The sequence below is a fragment of the Piliocolobus tephrosceles genome, chromosome 2 (assembly GCF_002776525.5).
Source record: "Piliocolobus tephrosceles isolate RC106 chromosome 2, ASM277652v3, whole genome shotgun sequence".
In the NCBI taxonomy this organism is placed as follows: Eukaryota; Metazoa; Chordata; class Mammalia; order Primates; family Cercopithecidae; genus Piliocolobus; species Piliocolobus tephrosceles.
The window spans coordinates 73,714,716-73,740,035 of NC_045435.1; the positions used below are offsets into that span (position 1 = coordinate 73,714,716).

The 25,320-nt window shown below is 41.0% G+C and overlaps 1 protein-coding gene across 9 annotated transcripts in view; it reads left to right on the forward strand.

Moving 5' to 3' along the window:
• Positions 1-25,320, forward strand: part of CADPS (calcium dependent secretion activator) — a 483,558-nt gene that overhangs the window by 206,438 nt on the left and 251,800 nt on the right. For all 9 annotated transcript variants that reach the window (XM_023200558.2, XM_023200583.2, XM_023200569.2 and 6 more), the window contains 2 exons: positions 2,883-2,963; positions 14,506-14,739. In XM_023200558.2, the coding sequence (XP_023056326.1) occupies positions 2,883-2,963; positions 14,506-14,739 (315 nt within the window). The remainder of the gene's footprint in view (positions 1-2,882; positions 2,964-14,505; positions 14,740-25,320) is intronic.

Here is a 25,320-nt window from a genome sequence, read left to right on the forward strand (position 1 = left end):
CAGAGGGAGACTCCGTCTCAAAAAAAAAAAAAAAAAAAAAAAGAATTTCTCAAAGTCTTGATTATGCTGACATATTACTAATTTTCAAGAGGAATCTTCATTTCCTCACCCCAGAATCCTTTTTCGTGTGTGAATGCACATTAGCCTCTGTTTCTTGGTACCCTTTAGAAAAGGCTGTAAACAGGTTATAGGGTATTTGGTGTTTGGTGCAAGCATCAATAAATGCTAATCCCTTCTTCTTTATGCCCAAATCATGTCTGTTCTTGCTAGATTTAAGCTCCATGGAGTCAGGGCCTTGTTCCTTTCTTATTCCAATATCTTGACATTTCAAGATATTCCATAAAAATTTAATGAATGAATGAGTAAATTAGTGAACTAATGAATAAAAGAATAAATTAAGCTTAATGTAGACCTTGCCTACTCATCTTCATTACCAGCATTTTCTGCTGTTTCCAGTTGCCTTCTATGAAGCCAGTAGGAGAACCCAAATGCCTCTGGAAAATTTAGTAATGGAACTGGTTCTGTTGGGCTGTATTTTACCACTTCTGTTTTAACCTGTATGAGCACCGTATCTTCTGATGAAATTCTCCTAATCAAATCATTTAGCTGTTAACCAACTTTAGCCAATAACCAAATCATTTTGCTGCTTCCCAGTGAAACAGTTGAATGTTTCATTTGCATATGTATTTTGAACAAGACGTTTCTGAGTGTTCCCAGTGGATTTGCACTTAGAGCTGAAGAACTCTTGGGCTTCCCAAGGGAATAAAAAGAAATGCAACTCATTGGAGCCTAAAAACAGCACTGAGGACATTGTATTTCCCACATGTGTGTATCTGTCAACAAGTGGTTATTGGGATGGACCAGTGGTCAGTCATTTGACTGCTTTTGGGTGGTGTGCTTTATGTTTGTTTAGAATAGAATTTCCAACTCATGTTCTATGAGCATTATGCAAAAAAAAATGAAAATTCTCGCTTCAGTTTTAAAATGGTTGCAATGGGGCCAGGCACAGTGGCTCACACCTGTAATCCCAGTACTTTGGGAGGCCGAGGCAGGCATATCACGAGGTCAGGAGTTCGCAGGCCAGCCTGGCCAACCTGGTGAAGCCCCGTCTCTACTAAAAATACAAAAATTAGCTGGGCGTGATGGTGTACACCTGTAATCTCTGCTACTCGGGAGGCTGAGGCAGGGGAATTGCTTAAATCCAGGGGGGAGAGGTTGCAGTGAGCTGAGATCGCACCACTGCACCCCGGCCTGGGCAAGAGAGCAAGACTCAATCTTGGGGGAAAAAAAATAAATAGTTGAGTTGGTCAAAGTCTAACAAATTTTCTAACTGCAGAGTTTCTCAAAGACTTTGTAACAGAACACCCTTTGGAAAATGCTGCCTTAGAATACTTAGCCAAATGCTGCAATCCAGTTTTCATGATCTAAGGACTAGTCCTTCTCCCAAACTGTGGAAAGGGGAAGATAAAGTGATGTGGTTCCTGAATTGAACAGGGTGATTAAAATGTACAGCATAAAGCCAGATGGGTTTTCAATGTGTTTTGTAAAATAAACCAAACAAGATTAATTATGATGCTTCAAAAGTATGACCATACATTTTCTAATGTTATTGTTTATATCATATTCCAAATAACTTATTTGCTACATAGGTGAGAATCTTTTTTTTTTTTTTTTTTTTTGTAGGCAGGGAGCTTAAAACATTCTTCTAAAATTGATTTTAGAAGAAAGGGACTTAGAAAACTCACATATTTCTTATGCTACTTTTTGTTTCGAATTAATATATACTAAAAAGAGGAATGAAAAACCAATTTATTTGAATGCCACTGTTCCTTAGTAAACTTTTCTGTGAATAAAATATAATTTGCTGAATAAGCAGACTCTATACAACTTGAAAGACAATGCTAGCTTTGCTTGGAAATAATAGTTTCAACTCATAAAATGGAAATGAGCAACTATGGCCTGCTACCTGTTGTAAATAAAATTTTATTAGAATACAGTGGTTCTCATTCATTCACTTATATATTATCTATACTTACATATTGTCTGGTGCTGTTTTCATCTGCAAGGGAGGAGTCGATTTATTGCAACAGAGATCTTATGGCCCTCAAAGCCTGAAGTTTTGAATATAGGGCCCTTTACAGAAATGTCTGCTAGTCGTTTCAAAGAGTCATAGAAATATGTAAAAGGAATGAAGACTACATAACTGCCCCCTTTTTCTTTAGATAGAAAAAACTGAAAACAGAGAAGTTAGCGAATTGTCCAGGCCTACTTGTGCCCGGGTGTTCTGATCTTTATATCCAAATAGCTCTCATCATCAGGGAAGACAGGAATAGATTTCAAGTTAGAAATCAACACCAGCTGATTGGAAGTAGCCATCTGGAGGACTGGTTGAGGTCTCAGGGTTCAAAGAGAAGGAATGCAATGACTTATTAATCTTCCATGGTCCAGAGGTGGAGAGCAGCTGGACCCATGTCATGTGTGCACTGGGGATATGCACTATGTCTGCTCCTGACATTTCTAATAGTTATATTGCCATCTCCTTCCTTATACATCTGCCGTGTAAGCACTGTCTTCATTGGGCCAAAAAGAAGTGTGCATTGGGTCCTCATTTGAAACATTGCTCCCTAACAGTTCAGAAGAGATTCATGATTCTTTTTCAAGGTCATTCAACTGCCTGTCTTAGCAACTGCCTACCACATCATGCTCTGCCTAGAAGAATTAACTTGGGATTTCACTCAGACTGGATTTGTCGGTTACAAGAATTTTTTTGTAACTGAAATATGTCCATGGAGCACAGTGCAGGGGGTGTAAAATGGAATGTCCCGAGTTTATTGGCATTTGTGACCCAAACTGAAAGTCTCAATGTCTGTGCTTTTGTGCAGCTGGACAATCCAGACGAGCAAGCAGCCCAGATCAGACGAGAGCTGGATGGACGTCTACAAATGGCAGACCAAATAGCCAGGGTAAGGAGACATCGGGGTTGTTTGCTGGGGTCCAGGCCAAAGTCCCAACCAGGAAGCACACTGATTATCGACAGCCTCTAAAGGATAAAGCTGAGAAGCAGAGAGGAGAAAAGATGAGGACAATCACCCTCATTGGGCCTTCAACCCTCGTTTCTCAAGGCAAGCTCTCCCAGAGATACCTCATGCATTTCCTATGCTCCAGTGAATACCCAAGCTCAGACCTCCAACCTTCCTTCTGAGTTCCAGACTCAGAGTTCCAACAGTCTACTGAACATTTCCACTTAAACATTTTCCTGGCATTTCAGGTTGAATGTGTTCAAAATCTAGCTCCTTGTCTTCTTCCTCCCACCCCACACACATAACTATATTTACTCCTCTTCTCGTGTTCTTTACCCAGTTGCTGTGGATGAAACCTCCTAGCCATTGTCAATTTCTCCTTCCTCCCTGCAATGTTCCACACTCAGTCAGCCACCCTGCCTCCAGTGACTGCCTCTTAAATGTGGGTCAGATCTCTTGACTGTTTTCCAGCCCTACTACTGGTGCTTTGATCCAGGCCCTCATCTTCAGCACCTGGATGTTACAATAGCCTCCTAATGGGTATCCCTGGCTCCAAATCCCCCATTTTCTATCCATCGTGCACACAGTTGCCATGCTAAAACTCATATATAAACATCTCAAAACAGAACTCAAAATCCTTCAATAGATTCCCTCATTGCTCCTAGGATAAAATCTAACCTCTTTAGAATGATATTCAAGACTCTTAACCAACAGGCTCTACCCTTTCATTTAACCTCACCTTGCACAACTTTCCCACCAGAACTCACCAGTCCAACTACAGAGAATGTCTCCCTCCGAATATACCAGACCCTTTCTGGGCTTGGTGTCTTTATACCCACTGGTGTCTCAACCTGGAGTAACCATTTTTCTCCCCTCCACTTAGCAAACTCACCTACTCAGCCTTCAGTACCTGACTTAAAACACCTTCTCTAAGAGCTTAGCAGTCAGTCCTTTCCACCTTTGTGCTCTCGTCAGACCACATATCAACCTTTATTATAGCAGCTCATTGAATGGTGATCATTCGTTTACATGTCTGAGTCTCCCAGTACATTGAACTCCTCAAGGGTTGAGGTTATGTCTTACTGTTGATGACTACAGCTAAGTGTTATCTACCATTATTGCTATCCCTGCCATCTGTGATATTATTAATAGTAGTCATGCCAGTCATATTAGTTGAGTGCTGATTCTGTGTCTAGCATGCTAAATGCTTCACATGTACCAACTCAGTCAATCCTCAAAACAGCCCTCCAAGGATATTTCAGTTATCATTCTTGGTTTAGAGATGGGGAAGTCCAGGTTGAACCTGCTGGGCACCAGCAAAGAGGTTGTGCCACACCCTAAGCTCAAGTCTGTCTGAATATCAGGGCTGGTACCAGCCTTCTCTTAGGTGCAAAATTTAAGCAGACCTCCGGTAATCAAAATAAGCAATATTTTAGTAAAGTATTTTTAAACTATAATTAATACCAAAAAAATCCATGAATAATATAATATAAAAATTGTAAATAGCAACAGGCTCCTGCTGATTCCTACTGTGTTCCCAGGCCCTGTGTGCGTATGAGGGTGGGGGTTATTAGAAACAGCAGGGAGGGTGGGCACAAGGTAGAGCTTTTCTCCTTATGGAAAGAGGTCTCTCTGGACTTGGAGGTATAGAAAAGGATCCTACTGGAGGAGAAGCCAGAGAGAGTCTGAGAAGCATCGAAATCCCCCTGTGCTTAAGCAGTTTTACTGAAATGTTTTGCATCTTGTTTTTGGACATCTTTAAAGTGTATAATCCAGTCAGCCTGGTGGCTAAAAATAGTTTGCGCTTATGGATTTGGCTAAAAGTATTATAAAAGGTTATGTTTTAAAATCCCACTTAATGTGAGGGTAAACATTAATAAAGCTTTAGAATTTACTTCTCCTGTAAAAATGTTTTCTACTGGTGGATTATCTAGAAAATGGAGGTCATTTGGTCTATTCATCTGCCTTTTAGAGAACGAGTATATTCCCAACTAATAAGTATTCATCCCATCTAAATAAAAATCACACACACCTCAAAAACAAGCTCATAGCACCTTTCATTTAGTTGCTTTGTTTACTTTAAGGCTTAACGTGGTAATTTGAGAAACTGGTGTTAGGCTAATTTTAATTTTTAATAGACCATAGATGAGCCAAGACGCTCATCTCTGAATAGTAAATCAAAGAACTCTCTCCCCCAACTCCCACCACTAAATATTCTGAAGCTAAATGAGATATTTTTAGCAATTTAGAACTAAGCATTCTTAGACAATGAAGTAGGCAGTTAAAGTGGATCTTGATTATTATTTACAGAGCATGGAAAATGATTTCGGTATATACAGAGGGTTGTTGTATAGGGTATTGAGGGTTTCTATGAGATAGAGTGCCCTCTACTGTCTCTTGTTCTTTCAGAAATTGACTCTCTTCTGCAATGTTCATTCATGCCAGTGGCCCCCTTGCTATAGCTAACTGGTCCTGGAGTGAGCTCTTCTTCACCCAAGTGGGACCAGTCACAATTTCCGGCCTGCCCTGGCCACACGTGATTGGTCCAGAAATGGACACCTGATGCAAACTAAACCAATGAATCCCTCCATAGGGCCTGTGGAATGTGAGTCAGCAAGGCCGTTGTCTTCCAATGGTAGAAAGATACCTGTAGCAATATTCAGTTCTTCCATATAGGGAAAAGATGATGAGAGAATAAAGCCAACACATAGAAACAGAGACAGAGTCTACACTGAGATGTCAAGGAGCCCTCAATCCTGAGGACATCCGTTTAAGTCCCTGATTCTAATTATTCTTAAGCTTCAGCCGTGTACCTGCTTTTCCCTCAGTTTAGTCAGATCCCAAGAAAACTAAATTCTCCCCTTGCCTAAACCAGCCTGGCTAATACTGATGAAAATTGTGAAATATCTCCTCCACTAAATGTTAAATAAAATATCAAGATCTCAGATATTGGCTAGTTCCTGAAGAGATATTGAGACAAAGCACCTCTGCTTCTTTTCAGCATGCCCCGATTTTTCTATTTCCAGCATCAGTGAATTTTCGTGAGGATGTGCAATTCAACCCATATGGCTGAACGTCAGCTCCTGTAAATATCATAACCAGAAATTCCTGGATATAGATGTCATCCATCATATGTAATTCACTCTGTTCTCTGAATTAAAAGATGGGTAGAGCACTTTTGATTGCAAATAAGAGGCACCAACTCAAGCAAACTTATGTAAAAGAGGAGATCAGAGATGGAGGAGTACTTCACAGAACCTGCAGAGAAACTACAGCCAGAACCCAGGAAAGAATAACCAGGACCTGCAGAGTGATCAGGACTCTCCCTGCATCTCCCATCTCCATGTGTCACATTCATTATCATTTCTTTCTTATCCCCTGCAAATTCACAATGCTAAGAATCAGAGCTCTCACTGGCCCAACTTGGTTCAAGGGCCAACCCCTGGTGTAGTTAACCAATCCAGTGTGGAAAAGGGGTGAAGGTCTTGTTGAATACATGGATGCTGGGGATATATCATTTAGGGTGAGGGTGGGAAGAAGTGGGACTGTGGGTGGAGTGGACATTATGAATTGGGAAACACTCCAGGTGTACCCAATAGTAATAACTATCACTTACCTAGTGTTTTCCTATGTGCCGGATACTCCTTTAAGCATTTTACATTTGAGAATCTAACCCTCCAACAACCTAATGAGAAAGATGCTATTATTATCCCCATTTCACAGATGAGGAGGCTAAAGCAGAGACATTAGAGAATCTGACCAGGGTCACTCAATGGCCAGAGTCTGCACTCTTAACCAGTATGCATACTATCATTACAAAATATCTTCACAAATATAGGCCCTCACTTTCCTCCTCATACCAATCCAAGGATCCATTATGCCCTTTACCCAGGCTTTTACTTTGCCTCATCCTGGCCTCTCTCTCTGCTAATCAGTCCTTTATTAAATGTGTCAGTCAGACGCTGGCTGTGCAATTCACATAAAATCTCGTTTAGACCCATGATGAACAATCTCTGGCATTACATTAATTCTGCCAAGTACAGGCAAATCAAGAAGTTTACATATGTTCAAGTTCACACAGCTAGTATACAGAAAACTGAGTTGTCTAATTCCACGTTTCATGCTATTTCTTTAGAATCCTCAGAAGAGAGGCAGGAATTTACTCCAAGACAGGACTCCCCACCATTCTTCACTCCCTGCTGGTTCCCCCTCCTGGAAACTGCTTTCTTTTCTCCACTAGAAGTTGTTGTGTGTTCCCTGCAGCTTATCCAGAAGCCCAAATGAAGCAGCAGCGTTAGGCGGATTTGGCTCCTAGAACTCAGAATCCTCTCTACTTTGATTTTTTTAGAATCTGGGAAAGATATTGTAGGGACCCTGGTTATTTTACCAGTAGCATCCTCATCATCATATATTTCCACTGAAAGACATGTTTGTCCTCTCTTCCTAGGAGGGAAGGGAGGCAAGAGCATGCTGACTTTCCCTTACCCACGACCTTGCACTATAATCTATCAATTCAATCGCACCAGCATCTCACGAATCATCAGACAGAGACGGCTGCACAAGAACATCAGACTGAGACGGTCTCACTGTGAACATCAGTCATGCTGCCTTAAAAGTTCCAGAAAGAGATATGAATGCATTTTTTAAAATCTGGTAGAAAAGACTTAGTAATCCCTGCTCAAACATTTTCCCAAATCCTCTCATGTTGATATTAAAGTGTTCCCAAATTTCACCCAGGAATTAAGTCTAAGTTATTTAAATTGTGTGATCAAAAGTTGACATTTGAGCTTAAGCAGACAGATTGTGGCATTAGTGCTGCTGTGATATTTGCCAGTTCTTTTGGCCGAATTTTAGTGTAAAATTCCAAAATTCTTGAGCTAATTATTTAAGACAAATCATACAGTTTTTGTAGTGTCAGTGGCAGAGGTCTAGATGTAAAACACCATTGGTTCTTCAAGCCATTGTTTTAAATACGGAAATGCCACTTAGACCCCTATTCCATGCAGAGCACAATTAGTAGCTCATATCCTGGCCCTGTTGCAAATATCAATAAGAAATAATATCCAAATATTTCTCTGATGGAAAAGTTCTGTTCCACACATTGCCAAAAATCAGATACAAATGGAATCCTCTCCTACCAGAGAAAGATACTAACCCCCAACTTTCAAAATAATGTTGGACGTGGCATCCGTGCTGTGTTATGAAGTAACATAAGTGTCCAGTACACAGTAGGAACTTATTTCAATTTGTTGCCTGAAAAGTTAAAAAAAAAAAAATGTGTGTGCAGGGACCCCCTTTGACTCTGGCCTTTGTCAGTAGCTAAAAATCCAGGGAGGCCGGGCGCGGTGGCTCAAGCCTGTAATCCCAGCACTTTGGGAGGCCGAGACGGGTGGATCACGAGGTCAGGAGATCGAGACTATCCTGGCTAACACGGTGAAACCCCCTCTCTACTAAAAATACAAAAAATTAGCCGGGCGTAATGGCGGGCACCTGTAGTCCCAGCTACTCGGGAGGCTGAGGCAGGAGAATGGTGTAAATCCGGGAGGCGAAGCTTGCAGTGAGCTGAGATCCGGCCACTGTACTCCAGCCCGGGTGACAGAGCCAGACTCCGTCTCAAAAAAAAAAAAAAAAAAATCCAGGGAAACCTGAGCTCATGGAAAAATATAAATGCCAGGGAGGTCCTCTGAAGCTTGTTCAAGTGGAAGGAAGTCCATCCAGCTTATAAAAGCTGAGGAAGTAAGACCAATTGGGTAAATAAACTAGCCTAGAAAACTATAATGCCTGAGCCGAAAGTGCCTTTTAATGTCTGTGATGCTGACTTTGACAAATTAATACCAAGACCTCTTTCTCTCATTTAGCCTGCTGGCCCCATCCTCATTACTCCCTGTGCTTAAGCCTACACAGTGCACATTGGCTGGGCAATGGTGGAATGGCCATTGCTGTGGAGGACTCAGCTGTCACCAGCCTTTTGCTGACCACTATGAAATGAGGTGATGCATACACAGTGTACCATGCAGAGAGAACCTCTAGAGTTGCCTTAGCTCTATAGACATTTGGAGCCAGATAGTTCTGCCTTATCCTATCATGGCTAAGAACAAAAACTCTGCTGGGTTTCAAGGTTAACTCTACTAATTATTGCTTAACATTTCTGCCTCATTTTCTTCCAAAAAATAGGGATAAATAGCAGCATGTGCATCGGTGGGTTGTTGGAAGGATTAGACGAGGTAAAATAAAGCATGTAAAGTGTTTCACCTAGTGTCCAGCACATAGTTAGCACTCAGTAAGTGCCAACTAACATTATTATCTTTACTATAGGCACCATCATTATTAGTAGTATTGTTGTTTGTAGTGGTGATGGTAGTAGCATAGTGCTTGCAAAGGGTGTGTGTGTGTGTATAAAGAGAGGCTGTGTGTGTCAGTGATCAAAACGTATTCATGTTATGATCTCTCATTTTTCACAATAATTCTATGAGGTTTATTATCCTCATTTCAAATGTGGGAACCAAAATTCAGATGGGTGAAGAAATCTGTCCAAACTTACAAAGCTAGTAAGCAGCAGACCCAGCATTCAGGGTCGATTCTGTTTCACTGTCATGGACTGGATGAGTTCCTTGGTGCCCTCCTTGTACTCTGCACGCCTCTGTTACTTCATGTGTCACTAACTGGTCATTTTCTGGCATGTCCCCCCATACCGTCACCTCTCGGCTGGCTTTTTCATCTCCAGTGACAGCCATACCACCTGACACATGACAGAAGCCCAGGAAGTGTCTGAGATATTGGATTAAATAGCCGCAGCACTGTCAGTGAGCTCCAGTGTCTAGCATGGGCCCTTCTGTCACATTCCTCCTTCTGATCACCCACCAGCTTTTGTCATTTGAGCCTTTGGGGTCTGTAGGGAACCTCACTCTGAGTGGGGGCAGGCTTGTCATCATTTACACATACCTCATTCATCCTTTCTGTGTAAAAATCCAAAACCAGAAAAGAAAAGCCAATAGCTAAGGGAGGCATTAGAACTTTCAGATGCTATTTTTCAAGATGTTCCAAAATCTCTCAGAGCATAAATAACCCTAGTAGGAATTGTCCTTGGGAGGCTATCTCCATTGAGGAATGTTATCAGCCCAAAACAAAAATAAATGGCCAGCAGAGATTTTTTTTTTTTTTGGAGGAATTTGCCCACCCATACGCTATGTTTCTCATAAAGCAATATGAATAAACAATTCTTCTGTCAAGGCTAATCTATTTTTGTGCTTGAAAAAGTAGCGATAGAGATGGACGACTGCATTTTCCTTATTTTGGCACAACTTCAGCTTTGAAATGTGTTTGTAATGGGTCTGCCACTGAAAAGCTCCACTCAAGAACCTCAGCCTGGATTGATAGAATGCTATTTCTTCCCAAGGCTTAAGTACTTGGACCAGAAAAATCTCCTTGTTTTCCTTGCAGACTTTAGTTTTTATGAGCCTCTTTTTATGGTGTCATTAGGAACTGTCCAAGTTCTGGGACAAGTGATCATTCTTTGGATTTTTCCAATATTTTGCTAGATAGAATTTGCTGGAGCTAACTCTCAGTCAGCGTAGTGGTACCTGTAACCACTGGGTCTCCTCAAAAATCTCAGGACTGTGGAGTTAAAAGGCACTGAGTGAGTCCCTAAGACGAGTTGTGATAGAAAGAACTGCACTTGACAAGACAGTCTCTCAAAGTTGATTAGCAAGAAGAACCCACTTCACAAATATTAGCTCTTTTCTTCATCCTCCTGGCAACTACCAAGCCAGCAACTGGCATTAAAATCAGAAATTTCCCACTTACCAAGTTCCCCCACCCACACCAAATACCATGAAGTTCACTGAGGTTTTGGCCCCCATATCAGGAGGCAAGATACAGGTCAGTGTAATGAGCTACAAGCTCTTGGGATGTAAACTTTGCTCCGTGACAGCCTTTAATGGGGCCTAAGGACTACTCTCAGACCATGAGTTAACCTACCTCATTCTTCCCTTCTCTCTCCAGAGAGTTAACCTACCTCACTCTTCCCTTCTCTCTCCAAAAAATATGAGGAAATATTGTGTGACTATGTACAGCTGTATAGACCTTCTTGGATTAATGGTTGCCTGTAATATTTTCCATGGGAAGGAAAAAAGAACTGTGACCCTATCTCAGCCAACGCAACCTGATGGCAAACTCTTCTTTATCCATCAGACCCTCATCCCAAAGGTCACTATCTCTGGGAAGCCACCCTTGATTCTCTCAGAAAGGATTTGCATCATATTATACTTCCATTACAGTGCCTACCTTGATGTTCCATTATAGATCTTTCTCCCCAGTGGCTGTAAGCACAAGGAATATAGTTTACATCCTCTCAACGTGATCCCCCTAATGCCTAACTCTGTACCATACACAGTGTATGTGGCAGTAAATGTTTTCCAAGTGATGGGGACCCAGCAACCAAGTCCTGGCATCTTGATGGATTTGCAAAAAAGATATCCAAGTTCTGAGGTTCACACTTGTCCCTGATCAAGTCCAAGAATGATAAAACTTCAAGGCCACTGCGCAGGAAGTTTTAGAGAAATATGACTTTTGAGATTCTTTTGTGATGAATCATTAATAACTCTTGTTAAGATCATCAGCCTATCATCTCATTTCAGAAGCATCCATTCTGCTCCTTCTCTCACATTCACCCACAGCATGTTCAGAAAGCACCACACAGTAGGCTGAGCCCAGTCTTAAAAGCAGGACGTGATTATACTAAGAAGTTCCAGAAGGAACTGGTACTGTGAGGTTGTGGAGTGGATTTCAGACCCCTATATTTATTCACATGGAAAAGCAGAATCTCGGTGTTCTTTCAGAACTTAATTTATCATCTCTCCACCTCCTCCTCACAACTGAATTTTAGCTACATTGATATTTAATATGGACATTTTTGACAAGCCATTGATCCATTCACTCAATTCATATGTATTGAATACTTATTATGTGTCAAACTTTATGCTAGATACAGAAAATTCAACAGGAGTATTAAGATAGATATGGTCCTGAATCATTGCCCAGCAGGAAAGACAGACATTAAACAAATTTCACAATTGATTCATTAATTATAATTATAGCAAGTGTCTTAGTCTATTCAGGCTGCTATAACAGAATACCATAGTTGGCATAAACAAGAGAAATTTGTTTCTCACAGTTCTGGAGGCTGGGAAGTTCAAAATCAAGGCACCATCAGATTCGGTGATGAGGGCCCACTTCCTGGTTCATAGACAGCTGTCTTTTTACCAGGTCTTCACATGCTGGCAAGAACAAATGAGCAGCTCTCTGAGGCCTCTTTTGTAAAGGCACTAATTCCATCATGAGGGCCCTCATGATCTAATCACCTTCCCAAGGCCCATTTTCAAATGCCATCACATTGAGGATTAGATTTCAACATATAAAGTATGCAAGGACACAAACATTCAATCCATTTCAATAAGTGCTAACAAGAAGGTGAGTTAGCAAGTACAACAGGAGGACCCAACTCAGGGAAGTGAGATTTTGAAGCTGAAATATGGAAGATGGCAAGAAGGCTGTTAGTTATGCAGGGAGGTAGGGAGAGAAGGGAACAAAACTTATGACAGCCTTCATGTAGGAAGAAGACTGGCACTGAACCAGCACAACGACATCTCCAAGCTCTATGGAGAAGAACCACTCTCTGTATTTGACTGAAGCTGTGAGGTGGCAAGGAAGAAAAACCCTTTTAACTAACTGTTGGGTAGGGGAATTACTGAAAGAAAAATAAATTCTTAAGGAACCAACGTACAGGAGAAATAACTAGGCCTATGGAAATTAGAAAATGATAAAAGTCAGAGTTCCCTTCTGTAAGTCTAGACAGCATCTTCTTTTCTTTTCTTTTCTTTTCTCTCCCTTTTCCTCCCTCCTTCAGTCCCTACCTCCATTACTTCTTCTCTCTCTTTGTCTCTACTTCTTTCTTTCTCTTCTTTTTAAGTGTCTTATTCTGCTTCGACCTGATCCAGTGTGGCAGCCAACCCTGAGTCTGTAAGATGTTACTGTTTCAGTTCTACCAGCCAATTGCAGTCTCAATGTCTCTCAGGCTAGTTCAACTGCTTGACAGAATAAATCTGATTGATGACTGGGCACTTGATAGAATTAGTTGGTTCATCTTGACTCAGATGCCCGTGACTCAGCTTATTTTTTTGCCACACAAAATTGGCATACCAATTCATGTTCTGTGGGATCTGGGTTTAATTCTACTCCCAGCCACAAGGACAGAGGGCATAATCTATGCCTATGCAAATCAGCACAGCATATACTGGCCATAGAAATTGGCCAGTAATATGGCCAATTGGACATGTACATAAGTTAGACTTTGGGTGAGAGTTTGGGGATGAAAGACTGCCTCCATCTTCCTTGCATATTACAAGAGGAAATATTCACTCTTCCATTAGACAGCCTAATGTGATGTTGTACAGTTCACATCTTTAGCAACATTTCTGTGACAATAAGGGAGCCAAACTGAGCATGAAGCCACCCCAGAGGAACCAAACCCAAGATTTTAACAAAAATCTCAGTTGGGTGATATCACCTGAGCCCTGAGTCCAGCCTTTCCTAAAGCTGGGTCTACCCCTAGGATATTTTTCTTTTGTTGTTTCAAGCCAGTTTGAGTTGGATTTTTCTGTCACTTCCAAAAAAGAAAAAGTCAGGCTGACTTGGCTTGCTTCTCGCTCCATCAATTATGGAATAGGGCTTTGGGAGGGCAAGTTTGTGTTTCAAGTGGTAAATGACTGTTTGGGAAGGTGATTGATCCAAAGCATATTCCAGGGAACTTAGAAGTATGAAGAAACAAATAGCATGGTTAGCAATGTTGCAATTACATCTAAATTTATAAGCAAGAAAGGAAAACATAGAGGTCAGTTATGATACCAAATTGCTCTATCTTCTAAATAATTTTAATCACATTTTTCATCACTTCATTAATTTGGTTCAATTTTTCTTGAAAACAGTAACTATTATTCTTAGAAATAGATATAGACTATGTTTGAAACATCTCAAATGAGCTTCTTTTGAATTATTCATGTGAGAAAATCTCTGTAGATATCCAGAAATAGGGTCTCTTTCTGTTTCCCTCACTTAAAAACAAATGACTGCATTTTACTAAAAAGAAAAACTGAACTGAAACCAGATTTGAAAAACAACACCCCATTTTTCTTCCTACAAATCAAATTTGCTGAAGAAAACTGGGGGAAAAATAGAACTATAATAAAGCATTTCAATGTTTCTTACTATATGTACGTGTTCCTTACCTGTTAGGATGTATAAATAACAAACAGGCAGGCAGCTGTCTACTCAACTAGGCTGAACATTTTTCTAGCACAAGGCCATGAAATCTGGGTGAATTTCACTAGTAGTAGATGTGATCCTAACTCTGGCCCATGAGACAAAGACCTTCTATATAAATCAGCTTCCTGTTTACTCCTCTGCTCATACTTTTCTTTTTCTTCCCAAGGAACGCAAATTTCCCAAGTTTGTATCCAAAGAAATGGAAAATATGTACATCGAGGAGTTGAAGTCGTCTGTCAACCTGCTCATGGCCAACTTGGAGAGCATGCCAGTATCTAAAGGCGGGGAGTTCAAGCTCCAGAAACTCAAACGCAGCCACAATGCTTCCATCATCGACATGGGCGAGGAGAGTGAGAACCAGCTCTCCAAGTCAGATGTCGTGCTGTCTTTCTCATTGGAGGTAAAAAGCCCTGAGCCCTTGAAAGTTTCTTGGCACAGCGAGTAGGACATGGGTGATTAGATGCATCACAATCAGCTTGTTTTTTCTTTTGCACCCCATGAGCAGTTATTATAACAACAGCATGCTAAGCTTAGGTCAGCTAATCAGCAAGTGATTTCCCCATCTCCAGGAGCCCACATTTTTCTTAAGGAAATGTAATCTGAAAGCCACCTACTAAATTTAATCTTGCATTACTTTCTGTCTTAAAACAGTGCTCAAGGATTTTATAAAGACCTTATATAATTTAGAAAGTTAAAAATTTTGGCAACCAGTTTTACAGTTATAAGAGAGGCAAACTAGCATCATGTTGTGGCGAGTTGTAAGTTTTCTTTCCCATCATCCTTCCTGTTGGCTACAAGGTAGAGAGTCCCCTGTGGTGGAGGCTTTTTAAGTTTATCTCAGCTCCCAAAGTAAGTACCCATTCAGGCTAGTATTGTGGCAAAATGCTGAACATGTCAATAAGTTTCTCTATCATTTCTCTTCACACATTTTCTTTTCATATGTATATAATCTAAGGAGTAGTTCTGATCTACCTATGTCAGAATTACCTGGGAAGGTAGTTCACTATGCAGATTCCTGGGTACCACCCAGACCGACTAAGCCAGGATCTCGAGGGGATGGGAATATAAAACAGTGCAGCCACTTTGGAAAATAAGTTAGCATTTTCTGAAAAAGTTAAACATAAAAGTACCATATGATCTAGCAACTCCACTGTCAGATACCTAATAAAAATGAGAACACATGTCTGCACAAAGATTTGACTACAAGTATTTATGGCAGCATTATTTATAATAGCCCAAAATGGAAACAACCTAAATGTCAATCAAATGATGAATGGTTAGCAAAATGTGGTATACCCATACAATGGAATATGACTCAGCAATTAAAAGGAACAACCCACTGATACATGCCATGACATGGATGAACCTCAAATATATGCCTGGTGAAAAAAGCCAGGCTTGGCATGGTGGCTCATGTCTGTAATCCCAGCACTTTGGGAGGCTGAGGTGGGAGGATTGCGTGAGCTCAGGAGTTTAAGACCAGCCTGGGGAACATAATGAGACATCATCTGTACAAAATATATATATATATATATTTTAATTAGCTGAGTGTGATGATGTGCACCTGTAGTCCTAGCTCCTTGGGAGGTTGAGGTGGGAGGATCAGTTTAGCTGGGGAGATTGAGGCTGCAGTGAGCCATGATCGTGCCACTGCACTCCAGCCTGGGTGACAAAGACAGACCCTGTCTAAAAAAAAAAAAATGTCAGACACAAAAGATCGCGTATTGTATAATTCCCTTGATATAAAAGGTCCTAAAGGCAAATCTACAGAAATAGGAAGTGGATTATTGTTCCCTGGGGCAGGGGATGGAAATGGGCATAAGAAATCTTGTTAGGAGAACTAAAAATATTCTAAAACTACTTTATGATGATGGTTACGCAACTTAGCAGTGTACCAACATCACTGAATTGTGCGTCTAAAATGGGTCTATTATATGATATGTAAAACATGCCTCAATAAAGTCATCAGAAAAAAAAATTCTAGACAGGGTTCAGCCCTGGACTGTATACTTTAACAAGCCCCTACATACTTCTTATCCACTCCAAAATTTGAGAACCACTTGCAACTTACTAAAGTTCAAAACCCCACAAGGTTCAAAACCCCACAAGATAACCCTAGATATGAGGAGACCAAAAGAAGAGATCAAATTTCTGTGGAATTAATTAGAATGTGTAAAGACTAAATCAATTTTCTAGAACATCATTAAAGCCTGCTGTGAATTAACTGCAGGTAATTTGTTTTTCTGTGCTAAGTTTGGATGGAGATACTCACATTAGTGTTTTCAACATGTATTGTGCAGTTGGAAGAGGCAGTATTCAATTAAATATAGAGTACTTAGTGTGTGAAAAAATCATCAGTGTAATTTCACAGAAACTTTCTTTTTTTAAAAAGCAATACTGCCACCTGAGATATTGAGTGTATTTTCTTAGGTGTCTGAATTTGATTATTGCCAATTAAAGGCGTCAATTTATTCCCTACTGCCTCTTGTCCTCCTACAGAAAGCAGGGGAAAGTGGTTTATTGATTTTCATGAATATTTTAAATCTGTAATTTTCTTTCCTCTTTTTTTTTTTTTTTTTTTTTTTTTGGCACAAGGTCTCACTCTGTTGCCCAGGCGGGAGTACAGTGGTGCAGGTGCAATCTTGGCTCACTGCAGCCTCAACTTCCTGGGCTCAAGTGATCTTCCCACCTCAGCCAGCCTCCCAAGTAGCTAGGACTACAGGTGCACACCACCAAACCCAGCTAATCTTTGTATTTTTTTTTTGTAGAGATTGGGTTTTGTCACATTGTTCAGGCTGTTCATGAACTCCTGCACTCATGCTATCTATCCACCTCAGCCTCCCAAAATGCTGGGATTGTAAGCGTGCACCACAATGCCCTGCTAAATCTGTACTTTTCTAATTCTTTGTCAATACTCAATATTACACAGCTGATTATCTGAAATATAGATGTAGACAAGTCCATATTCCTATGTACTTGTAATTGAAAGTACAGAAAGAAATGTCCTAGGATTTCCAAATAATTTTTAATGAGAACACTGAGTTGCACATCATAGAAAACTGCCAGCAAAAACCATTGCACATCTGTCTGTGAATATGTTTTGGTGGGCACAATGGGGGAGGCAAGAAGAGGGAGAAAGAGGATTGTCATCCCCATCTCATCAGGGCAGATTTGAATTTGCAACTTGGTGCAAGACATATTTTACGTAATTATACACTTTCATGGCTGGAGGGACACCAGGTAGTAATTAACTTTGCAGTGAGGGAAGGAAGGTCTAGGGTGCCCAGCAGCCAGGCCTTGGGCAAAGGGCATGCGCTAACAGAAAGCAACAGGTGTTTGTAGAATGCCACTATGGGCTAGGTGCTTTTTCATCGTAACACAATGAATCCTCACAATAGTCTTTTCAGGTATTTGCAGGTGTAGTAACTAAGCCTCAGAGAGGTTGAGAAACCTGCACATGATGACACAGCTTGTGAAGATGCATAATCAGGATGTGAAGATATTTTAAATTCCAAAATTTGTGCTCTTTCATTGTGCCTTCCATTTCTTTCTATTCATATGTTCTTCCCAGTGTAAAAATGTTCAGTTATGTACATCATCTCATTTGATCCTCACAGAACAGCCACAGGATACATATTATTACCCCCACTTTACAGATCAGGAAACTGAGGGCCTGGAGATTTGAAAGAAAAATGAAGTGACTTCAACATCAAATCATTTGCCCAACATCACACGAGTAGTACAATGGTTCTGAAAGTATGGCTTCTGGGTCAGCAGCATCAGCATCACCAGGAAAATTGTTAGAAATGGAAAGTCCTAGGCTCCAACCCAGGCCTACTGATTAGAAACTCTGGGGATCATAGAGCCCAGCAGTCTTTAGTTTAACAAGCCCTGTAAGTGATTCTGATTCACATTAAGTTTGAGAACCAGTAGCAAAACTGTGACTTGTGAAATCCTGGTTCAACACTAACCCTATTGTACTTTCTTGAATCTGATCCACCAAGGAAGTATACATTTTTTGCACACTCATGTTCTTCTTCTTGTGTAATGCCATTACCTGTTTTGGAGTACAACTGAATGATTTTTTCATATATAATGACTAATTGTATATCTCTGATGTGAGTCATTTGTTTCAGATTTTTTAATCGATCTCTTTCTTCTCTGCTTTGTGCATTCTTCTCCCTCCCCATTCTCTCGTGACAAGGCATACTGCTAAATATCAGAATAGTAGGTGATTACGTGGAGTTTGGGGAGGTGGTAGGAAGTGCCAGAAACTGTAAATGATACATCTTGGTCCGTCATGACACCAGCTTTTTCTCTCAGTCTGGACCAGAGACTATGCAGCTGCAGACATGTTTTTGTTTTGACTCAATAATATTGGCCTGTACAGAGTCTGTGTATTTTATTTCTCCCTATTTGAATTATTGTCAACATTTCAAACTTTCTCACTGTGACTCTGATTCAGTTTTCCATTTTCTGGAAGGCAAAATTGGAGTATCTGGCAACTCTAAACTGAGAAAAGACAAGGCAACAACGGGTTGTAACTGGTAGCTGCTCCCTTTAGAAGAAGCATGTGCTCTCCAGTTTGCCATAGTCCCCACTACTCCCTATTGCAGCTCTGAATCTAATGCTAAATAGTACTTGCCCTTTATTTTAGTATTTGCACTACTACTTATCTTATTGTGAAGAAAAAAGTGAATTTATGAGCTTGTGTCTCTTTTAAGTGCTGAACCAAAAGCCAGACAATTTTTTTTTTATATACTTTAAGTTCTAGGGTACATGTGCACAATGTGCAGGTTTGTTACATATGTATACTTGTGCCATGTTGGTGTGCTGCACCCATCAACTTGTCATTTACATCAGGTATAACTCCCAGTGCCATCCCACCCCCTCCCCCCTCCCCGTAACAGGCCCCAGTGTGTGATGTTCCCCTTCTGGAGTCCAAGTGATCTCATTGTTCAGTTCCCACCTATGAGTAAGAACATGTGGTGTTTGGTTTTCTGTTCTTGCGATAGTTTGCTGAGAATGATGGTTTCCGGCTGTATCCATGTCCCTACAAAGGACACGAACTCATCCTTTTTTATGGCTGCGTAGTATTCTTTGGTGTACATGTGCCATATTTTCTGAATCCAGTCTGTCACTGATGGACATAAGCCCGACTATTTTTAAAGAAAATAAGAACCTGGCCAGACGCATTGGCTCATGCCTATAATCCTAGCACTTTGGGAGGCTGAGGTGGGAGGATTGCCTGAGGTCAGGAGTTTGAGACCAGTCTAACCAACATGGTAAAACTCTGTCTCTACTAAAAATACAAAAAAAAAAAAAAAAAAATTGCTGGGCATGGTGGCATGTGCCTGTAATCCCAGCTACTCGGGTGACTGAGGCAGGGGAATTGCTTGAACCAGGGAGGTGGAGGTTGCAGTGAGCCAAGATCATGCCACTGAACCACTCCAGTCTGGGTGAAAGAGTGAGACTCCAGGGACAGAGCAAGATGGCCGAATAGGGACAGCTCCAGTCTCCAGCTCCCAGCGCCAGCAACACAGAAGATGGGTGATTTCTGCATTTTCAACTGAGGTACCAGGTTCATCTCACTAGGGAGTGCTGGACAATCGGTGCTGGTCAGCTGCTGCAGCCCGACCAGAGAGAGCTGAAGCAGGGTGACAGCGAGAGCTGAAGCAGGGCGAGGCATTGCCTCACCTGGGAAGCGCAAGGGGGAAGGGAATCCCTTTTCCTAGCCAGGGGAACTGAGACATGCAACACCTGGAAAATCGGGTAACTCCCACCCCAATACTGCACTTTACCAAGGGTCTTTGCAAATGGCACACCAGATTATATCCCACACCTGGCCGGGAGGGTCCCACGCTCGCGGAGCCTCCCTCATTGCTAGCACAGCAGTCTGCGATCTAACGCAAGGCAGCAGCGAGGCTGGGGGAGCGGCGCCTGCCATTGCTGAGGCTTAAGTAGGTAAACAAAGCCGCTGGGAAGCTCGACCTGGGTGGAGCCCACAGCAGCTCAAGGAGGCCTGCCTGTCTCTGTAGACTCCACCTCTGGGGACAGGGCACAGCTAAACAAAAAAAATTAAAGCAGCAGAAACCTCTGCAGATGCAAACGACCCTGTCTGACAGCTTTGAAGAGAGCAGTGGATCTCCCAACACGGAGGTTGAGATCTGAGAACGGACAGACTGCCTGCTCAAGTGGGTCCCTGACCCCTGAGTAGCCTAACTGGGAGACATCCCCCACTAGGGGCAGACCAACACCCCATACCTCACACAGTGGGGTATACCTCTGAGACGAAGCTTCCAAAGCAATATTCTATCTTCTGCAGCCTCTGCTGCTGATACCCAGGCAAACAGGGTCTGGAGTGGACCTCAAGCAATCTCCAACAGACCTACAGCTGAGGGTCCTGACTGTTAGAAGGAAAACTAACAAACAGGAAGGACACCCACACCAAAACCCCATCAGTACGTCACCATCATCAAAGACCAAAGGCAGATAAAACCATAAAGATGGGAAAAAAGCAGGGCAGAAAAGCTGGAAATTCAAAAAATAAGAGCGCATCTCTCCCTCCAAAGGAACGCAGCTCATCGCCAGCAATGGATCAAAGCTGGACGGAGAATGACTTTGATGAGTTGAGAGAAGAAGGTTTCAGTCCATCAAACTTCTCAGAGCTAAAGGAGGAATTATGTACCCAGCGCAAAGAAACTAAAAATCTTGAAAAAAGAATGGAAGAATGGATAACGAATGTTCAATGCAGAGAAGGCCATAAACGAACTGACAGAGATAAAAACCATGACACAAGAAATATGTGACAAATGCACAAGCTTCAGTAACCGACTCGATCAACTGGAAGAAAGAGTATCAGCGATTGAGGATCAAATGAATGAAATGAAGCGAGAAGAGAAGTCTAAAGAAAAAAGAGGAAAAGCAAATGAACAAAGCCTTCAAGAAGTATGGGATTATGTGAAAAGACCAAATCTATGTCTGATTGCGGTGCCTGAAAGTGAGGGGGGAAATGGAACCAAGTTGGAAAACACTCTTCAGGATATTATCCAGGAGAACTTCCCCAACCTAGTAAGGCAGGCCAACATTCATATTCAGGAAATACAGAGAACGCCACAAAGATACCCCTCGAGAAGAGCAACTCCAAGACACATAATTGTCAGATTCACGAAAGTTGAAATGAAGGAAAAACTGTTAAGGGCAGCCAGAGAGAACGGTCGGGTTACCCACAAAGGGAAGCCCATCAGACTAACAGCAGATCTCTCAGCAGAAACTCTACAAGCCAGAGGAGAGTGGGGGCCAATATTCAACATTCTTAAAGAAAAGAATTTTCAACCCAGAATTTCATATCCAGCCAAACTAGTTTCATAAGTGAAAGAGAAATAAAATCCCTTACAGATAAGCAAATGCTTAGAGATTTTGTCACCACCAGGCCTGCCTTACAAGAGACCCTGAAGAAAGCACTAAACATGGAAAGGAACAACCGGTACCAGCCATTGCAAAGATATGCCAAAATGTAAAGACCATCGAGGCTAGGAAGAAACTGCATCAACTAACGAGCAAAATAACCAGTTAATATCATAATGACAGGATCAAGTTCACACATAACAATATTAACCTTAAATATAAATGGACTAAATGGTCCAATTAAAAGACACAGACTGGCAAACTGGATAAAGAGTCAAGACCCATCAGTCTGCTGTATTCAGGAGACCCATCTCACATGCAGAGACACACATAGGCTCAAAATAAAGGGATGGAGGAATATCTACCAAGCAAATGGAGAATAAAAAAAAGCAGGGGTTGCAGTACTAGTTCTGATAAAACAGGCTTTAAACCATCAAAGATCAAAAGAGACAAAGAAGGCCATTACATAATGGTAAAGGGATCAATTCAACAGTAAGAGCTAACTATCCTAAATATATATGCACACAATACAGGAGCACCCAGATTCATAAAGGAAGTCCTTAGAGACTTACAAAGAGACTTACACTCCCATACAATAATAATGGGAGACTTCAACACTCCACTGTCAACATTAGACAGATCAACGAGACAGAAAGTTAACAAGGATATCCAGGAATTGAACTCATCTCTGCACCAAGCGGACCTAATAGACATCTACAGAACTCTCCACCCCAAATCAACAAAATATACATTCTTCTCAGCACCACATCGCACTTATTCCAAAATTGACCACATAATTGGAAGTAAAGCACTCCTCAGCAAATGTAAAAGAACAGAAATTATAACAAACTGTCTCTCAGACCACAGTGCAATCAAACTAGAACTCAGGACTAAGAAACTCAATCAAAACCACTCAACTACATGGAAACTGAATAAACTGCTCCTGAATGACTACTGGGTACATAACGAAATGAAGGCAGAAATAAAGATGTTCTTTGAAACCAATGAGAACAAAGATACAACATACCAGAATCTCTGGGACACATTTAAAGCAGTGTGTAAAGGGAAATTTATAGCACTAAATGCCCACAAGAGAAAGCTGGAAAGATCTAAAATTGACACTCTAGCATCACAATTAAAAGAACTAGAGAAGCAAGAGCAAACACATTCAAAAGCTAGCAGAAGGCAAGAAATGACTAAGATCAGAGCAGAACTGAAGGAGATAGAGACACAAAAAACCCTCCAAAAAATCGATGAATCCAGGAGTTGGTTTTTTGAAAAGATCAACAAAATTGATAGACCACTAGCAAGACTAATAAAGAAGGAAAGAGAAGAATCAAATAGATGCAATAAAAAATGATAAAGGGGGTATCACCACTGACCCCACAGAAATACAAACTACCATCAGAGAATACTATAAACACCTCTACGCAAATAAACTAGAAGATCTAGAAGAAATGGATAATTTCCTGGACACTTACACTCTCCCAAGACTAAACCAGGAATAAGTTGAATCCCTGAATAGACCTATAGCAGGCTCTAAAATTGAGGCAACAATTAATAGCCTACCAACCAAAAAAAGTCCAGGACCAAATGGATTCACAGCTGAAATCTACCAGAGGTACAAGGAGGAGCTGGTACCATTCCTTCTGAAACTATTCCAATCAATAGAAAAAGAGGGAATCCTCCCTAACTCATTTTATGAGGCCAACATCATCCTGATACCAAAGCCTGGCAGAGTCACAACAAAAAAAGAGAATTTTAGACCAATATCTCTGATGAACATCGATGCAAAAATCCTCAATAAAATACTGGCAAACTGAATCCAGCAGCACATCATTATCCACCATGATCAAGTGGGCTTCATCCCTGGGATGCAAGGCTGGTTCACCATATGCAAATCAATAAATGTAATCCAGCATATAAACAGAACCAAAGACAAAAACCACATGATTATTTCAATAGATGCAGAAAATGCCTTTGACAAAATTCAACAGCCCTTCATGCTAAAAGCTCTCAATAAATTCGGTATTGATGGAACGTATCTCAAAATAATAAGACCTATTTATGACAGACCCACAGCCAATATCATATTGAATGGGCAAAAACTGGAAGCATTCCCTTTGAAAACTGGCACAAGATAGGGATGCCCTCTTTCACCACTCCTATTCAACATATTGGAGGTTCTGGCTAGGGCAATCAGGCAAGAGAAAGAAATCAAGGGTATTCAGTTAGGAAAAGAAGAAGTCAAATTGTCCCTGTTTGCAGATGACATGATTGTATATTTAGAAAACCCCATCATCTCAGCCCAAAATCTCCTTAAGCTGATAAGCAACTTCAGCAAAGTCTCAGGATACAAAATCAATGTGCAAAAATCACAAGCATTCTTATACACCAGTAACAGACAAACAGAGAGCCAAATCACGAATGAACTTTCATTCACAATTGCTTCAAAGAGAATAAAATACCTAGGAATCCAACTTAGAAGAGATGTAAAGGACCTCTTCAAGGAGAACTACAAACCGCTACTCAGTGAAGTAAAAGAGGACACAAACAAATGGATGAACATACCATGCTCATGGATAGGAAGAATCAATATCGTGAAAATGGCCATACTGCCTGAGGTAATTTATAGATTCAATGCCATCCCCATCAAGCTACCCATGACTTTCTTCACAGAATTGGAAAAAAACTGCTTTAAAGTTCATATGGAACCAAAAAAGAGCAAATGCATTGCCAAGACAATCCTAAGTCAAAAGAACAAAGCTGGAGGCATCACGCTACCTGACTTCAAACTATACTACAAGGCCACAGTAACCAAAACAGCATGGTACTGGTACCAAAACAGAGATGTAGACCAATGGAACAGAACAGAGTCCTCAGAAATAATACCACACATCTACAGCCATCTGATCTTTGACAAACCTGACAAAAACAAGAAATGGGGAAAGGATTCCCTATTTAATAAATGGTGCTGGGAAAATTGGCTAGCCATAAGTAGAAAGCTGAAACTGGATCCTTTCCTTACTCCTTATATGAAAATTAATTCAAGATGGATTAGAGACTTAAATGTTAGACCTAATACCATAAAAACCCTAGAAGAAAACCTAGGTAATAACATTCAGGACATAGGCATGGGCAAGGACTTCATGTCTAAAACACCAAAAGCAACAGCAACAAAAGCCAAAATTACAAATGGGATCTAATTAAACTAAAGAACTTCTGCACAACAAAAGAAACTACCATCAGAGTGAACAGGCAACCTACAGAATGGGAGAAAATTTTTGCAATCTACTCATCTGACAAAGGGCTAATATCCAGAACCTACAAAGAACTTGTTTGTTTACAAGAAAAAAACAAACCACCCCATCAAAAAGTGGGCAAAGGATATGAACAGACATTTCTCAAAAGAAGACATGCATACAGCCAACAGACACATGAAAAAATGCTCGTCATCACTGGCCATCAGAGAAATGCAAATCAAAACCACAATGAGATACCATCTCACACCAGTTAGAATGGCAATCATTAAAAAGTCAGGAAACAACAGGTGCTGGAGAGGACGTGGAGAAAT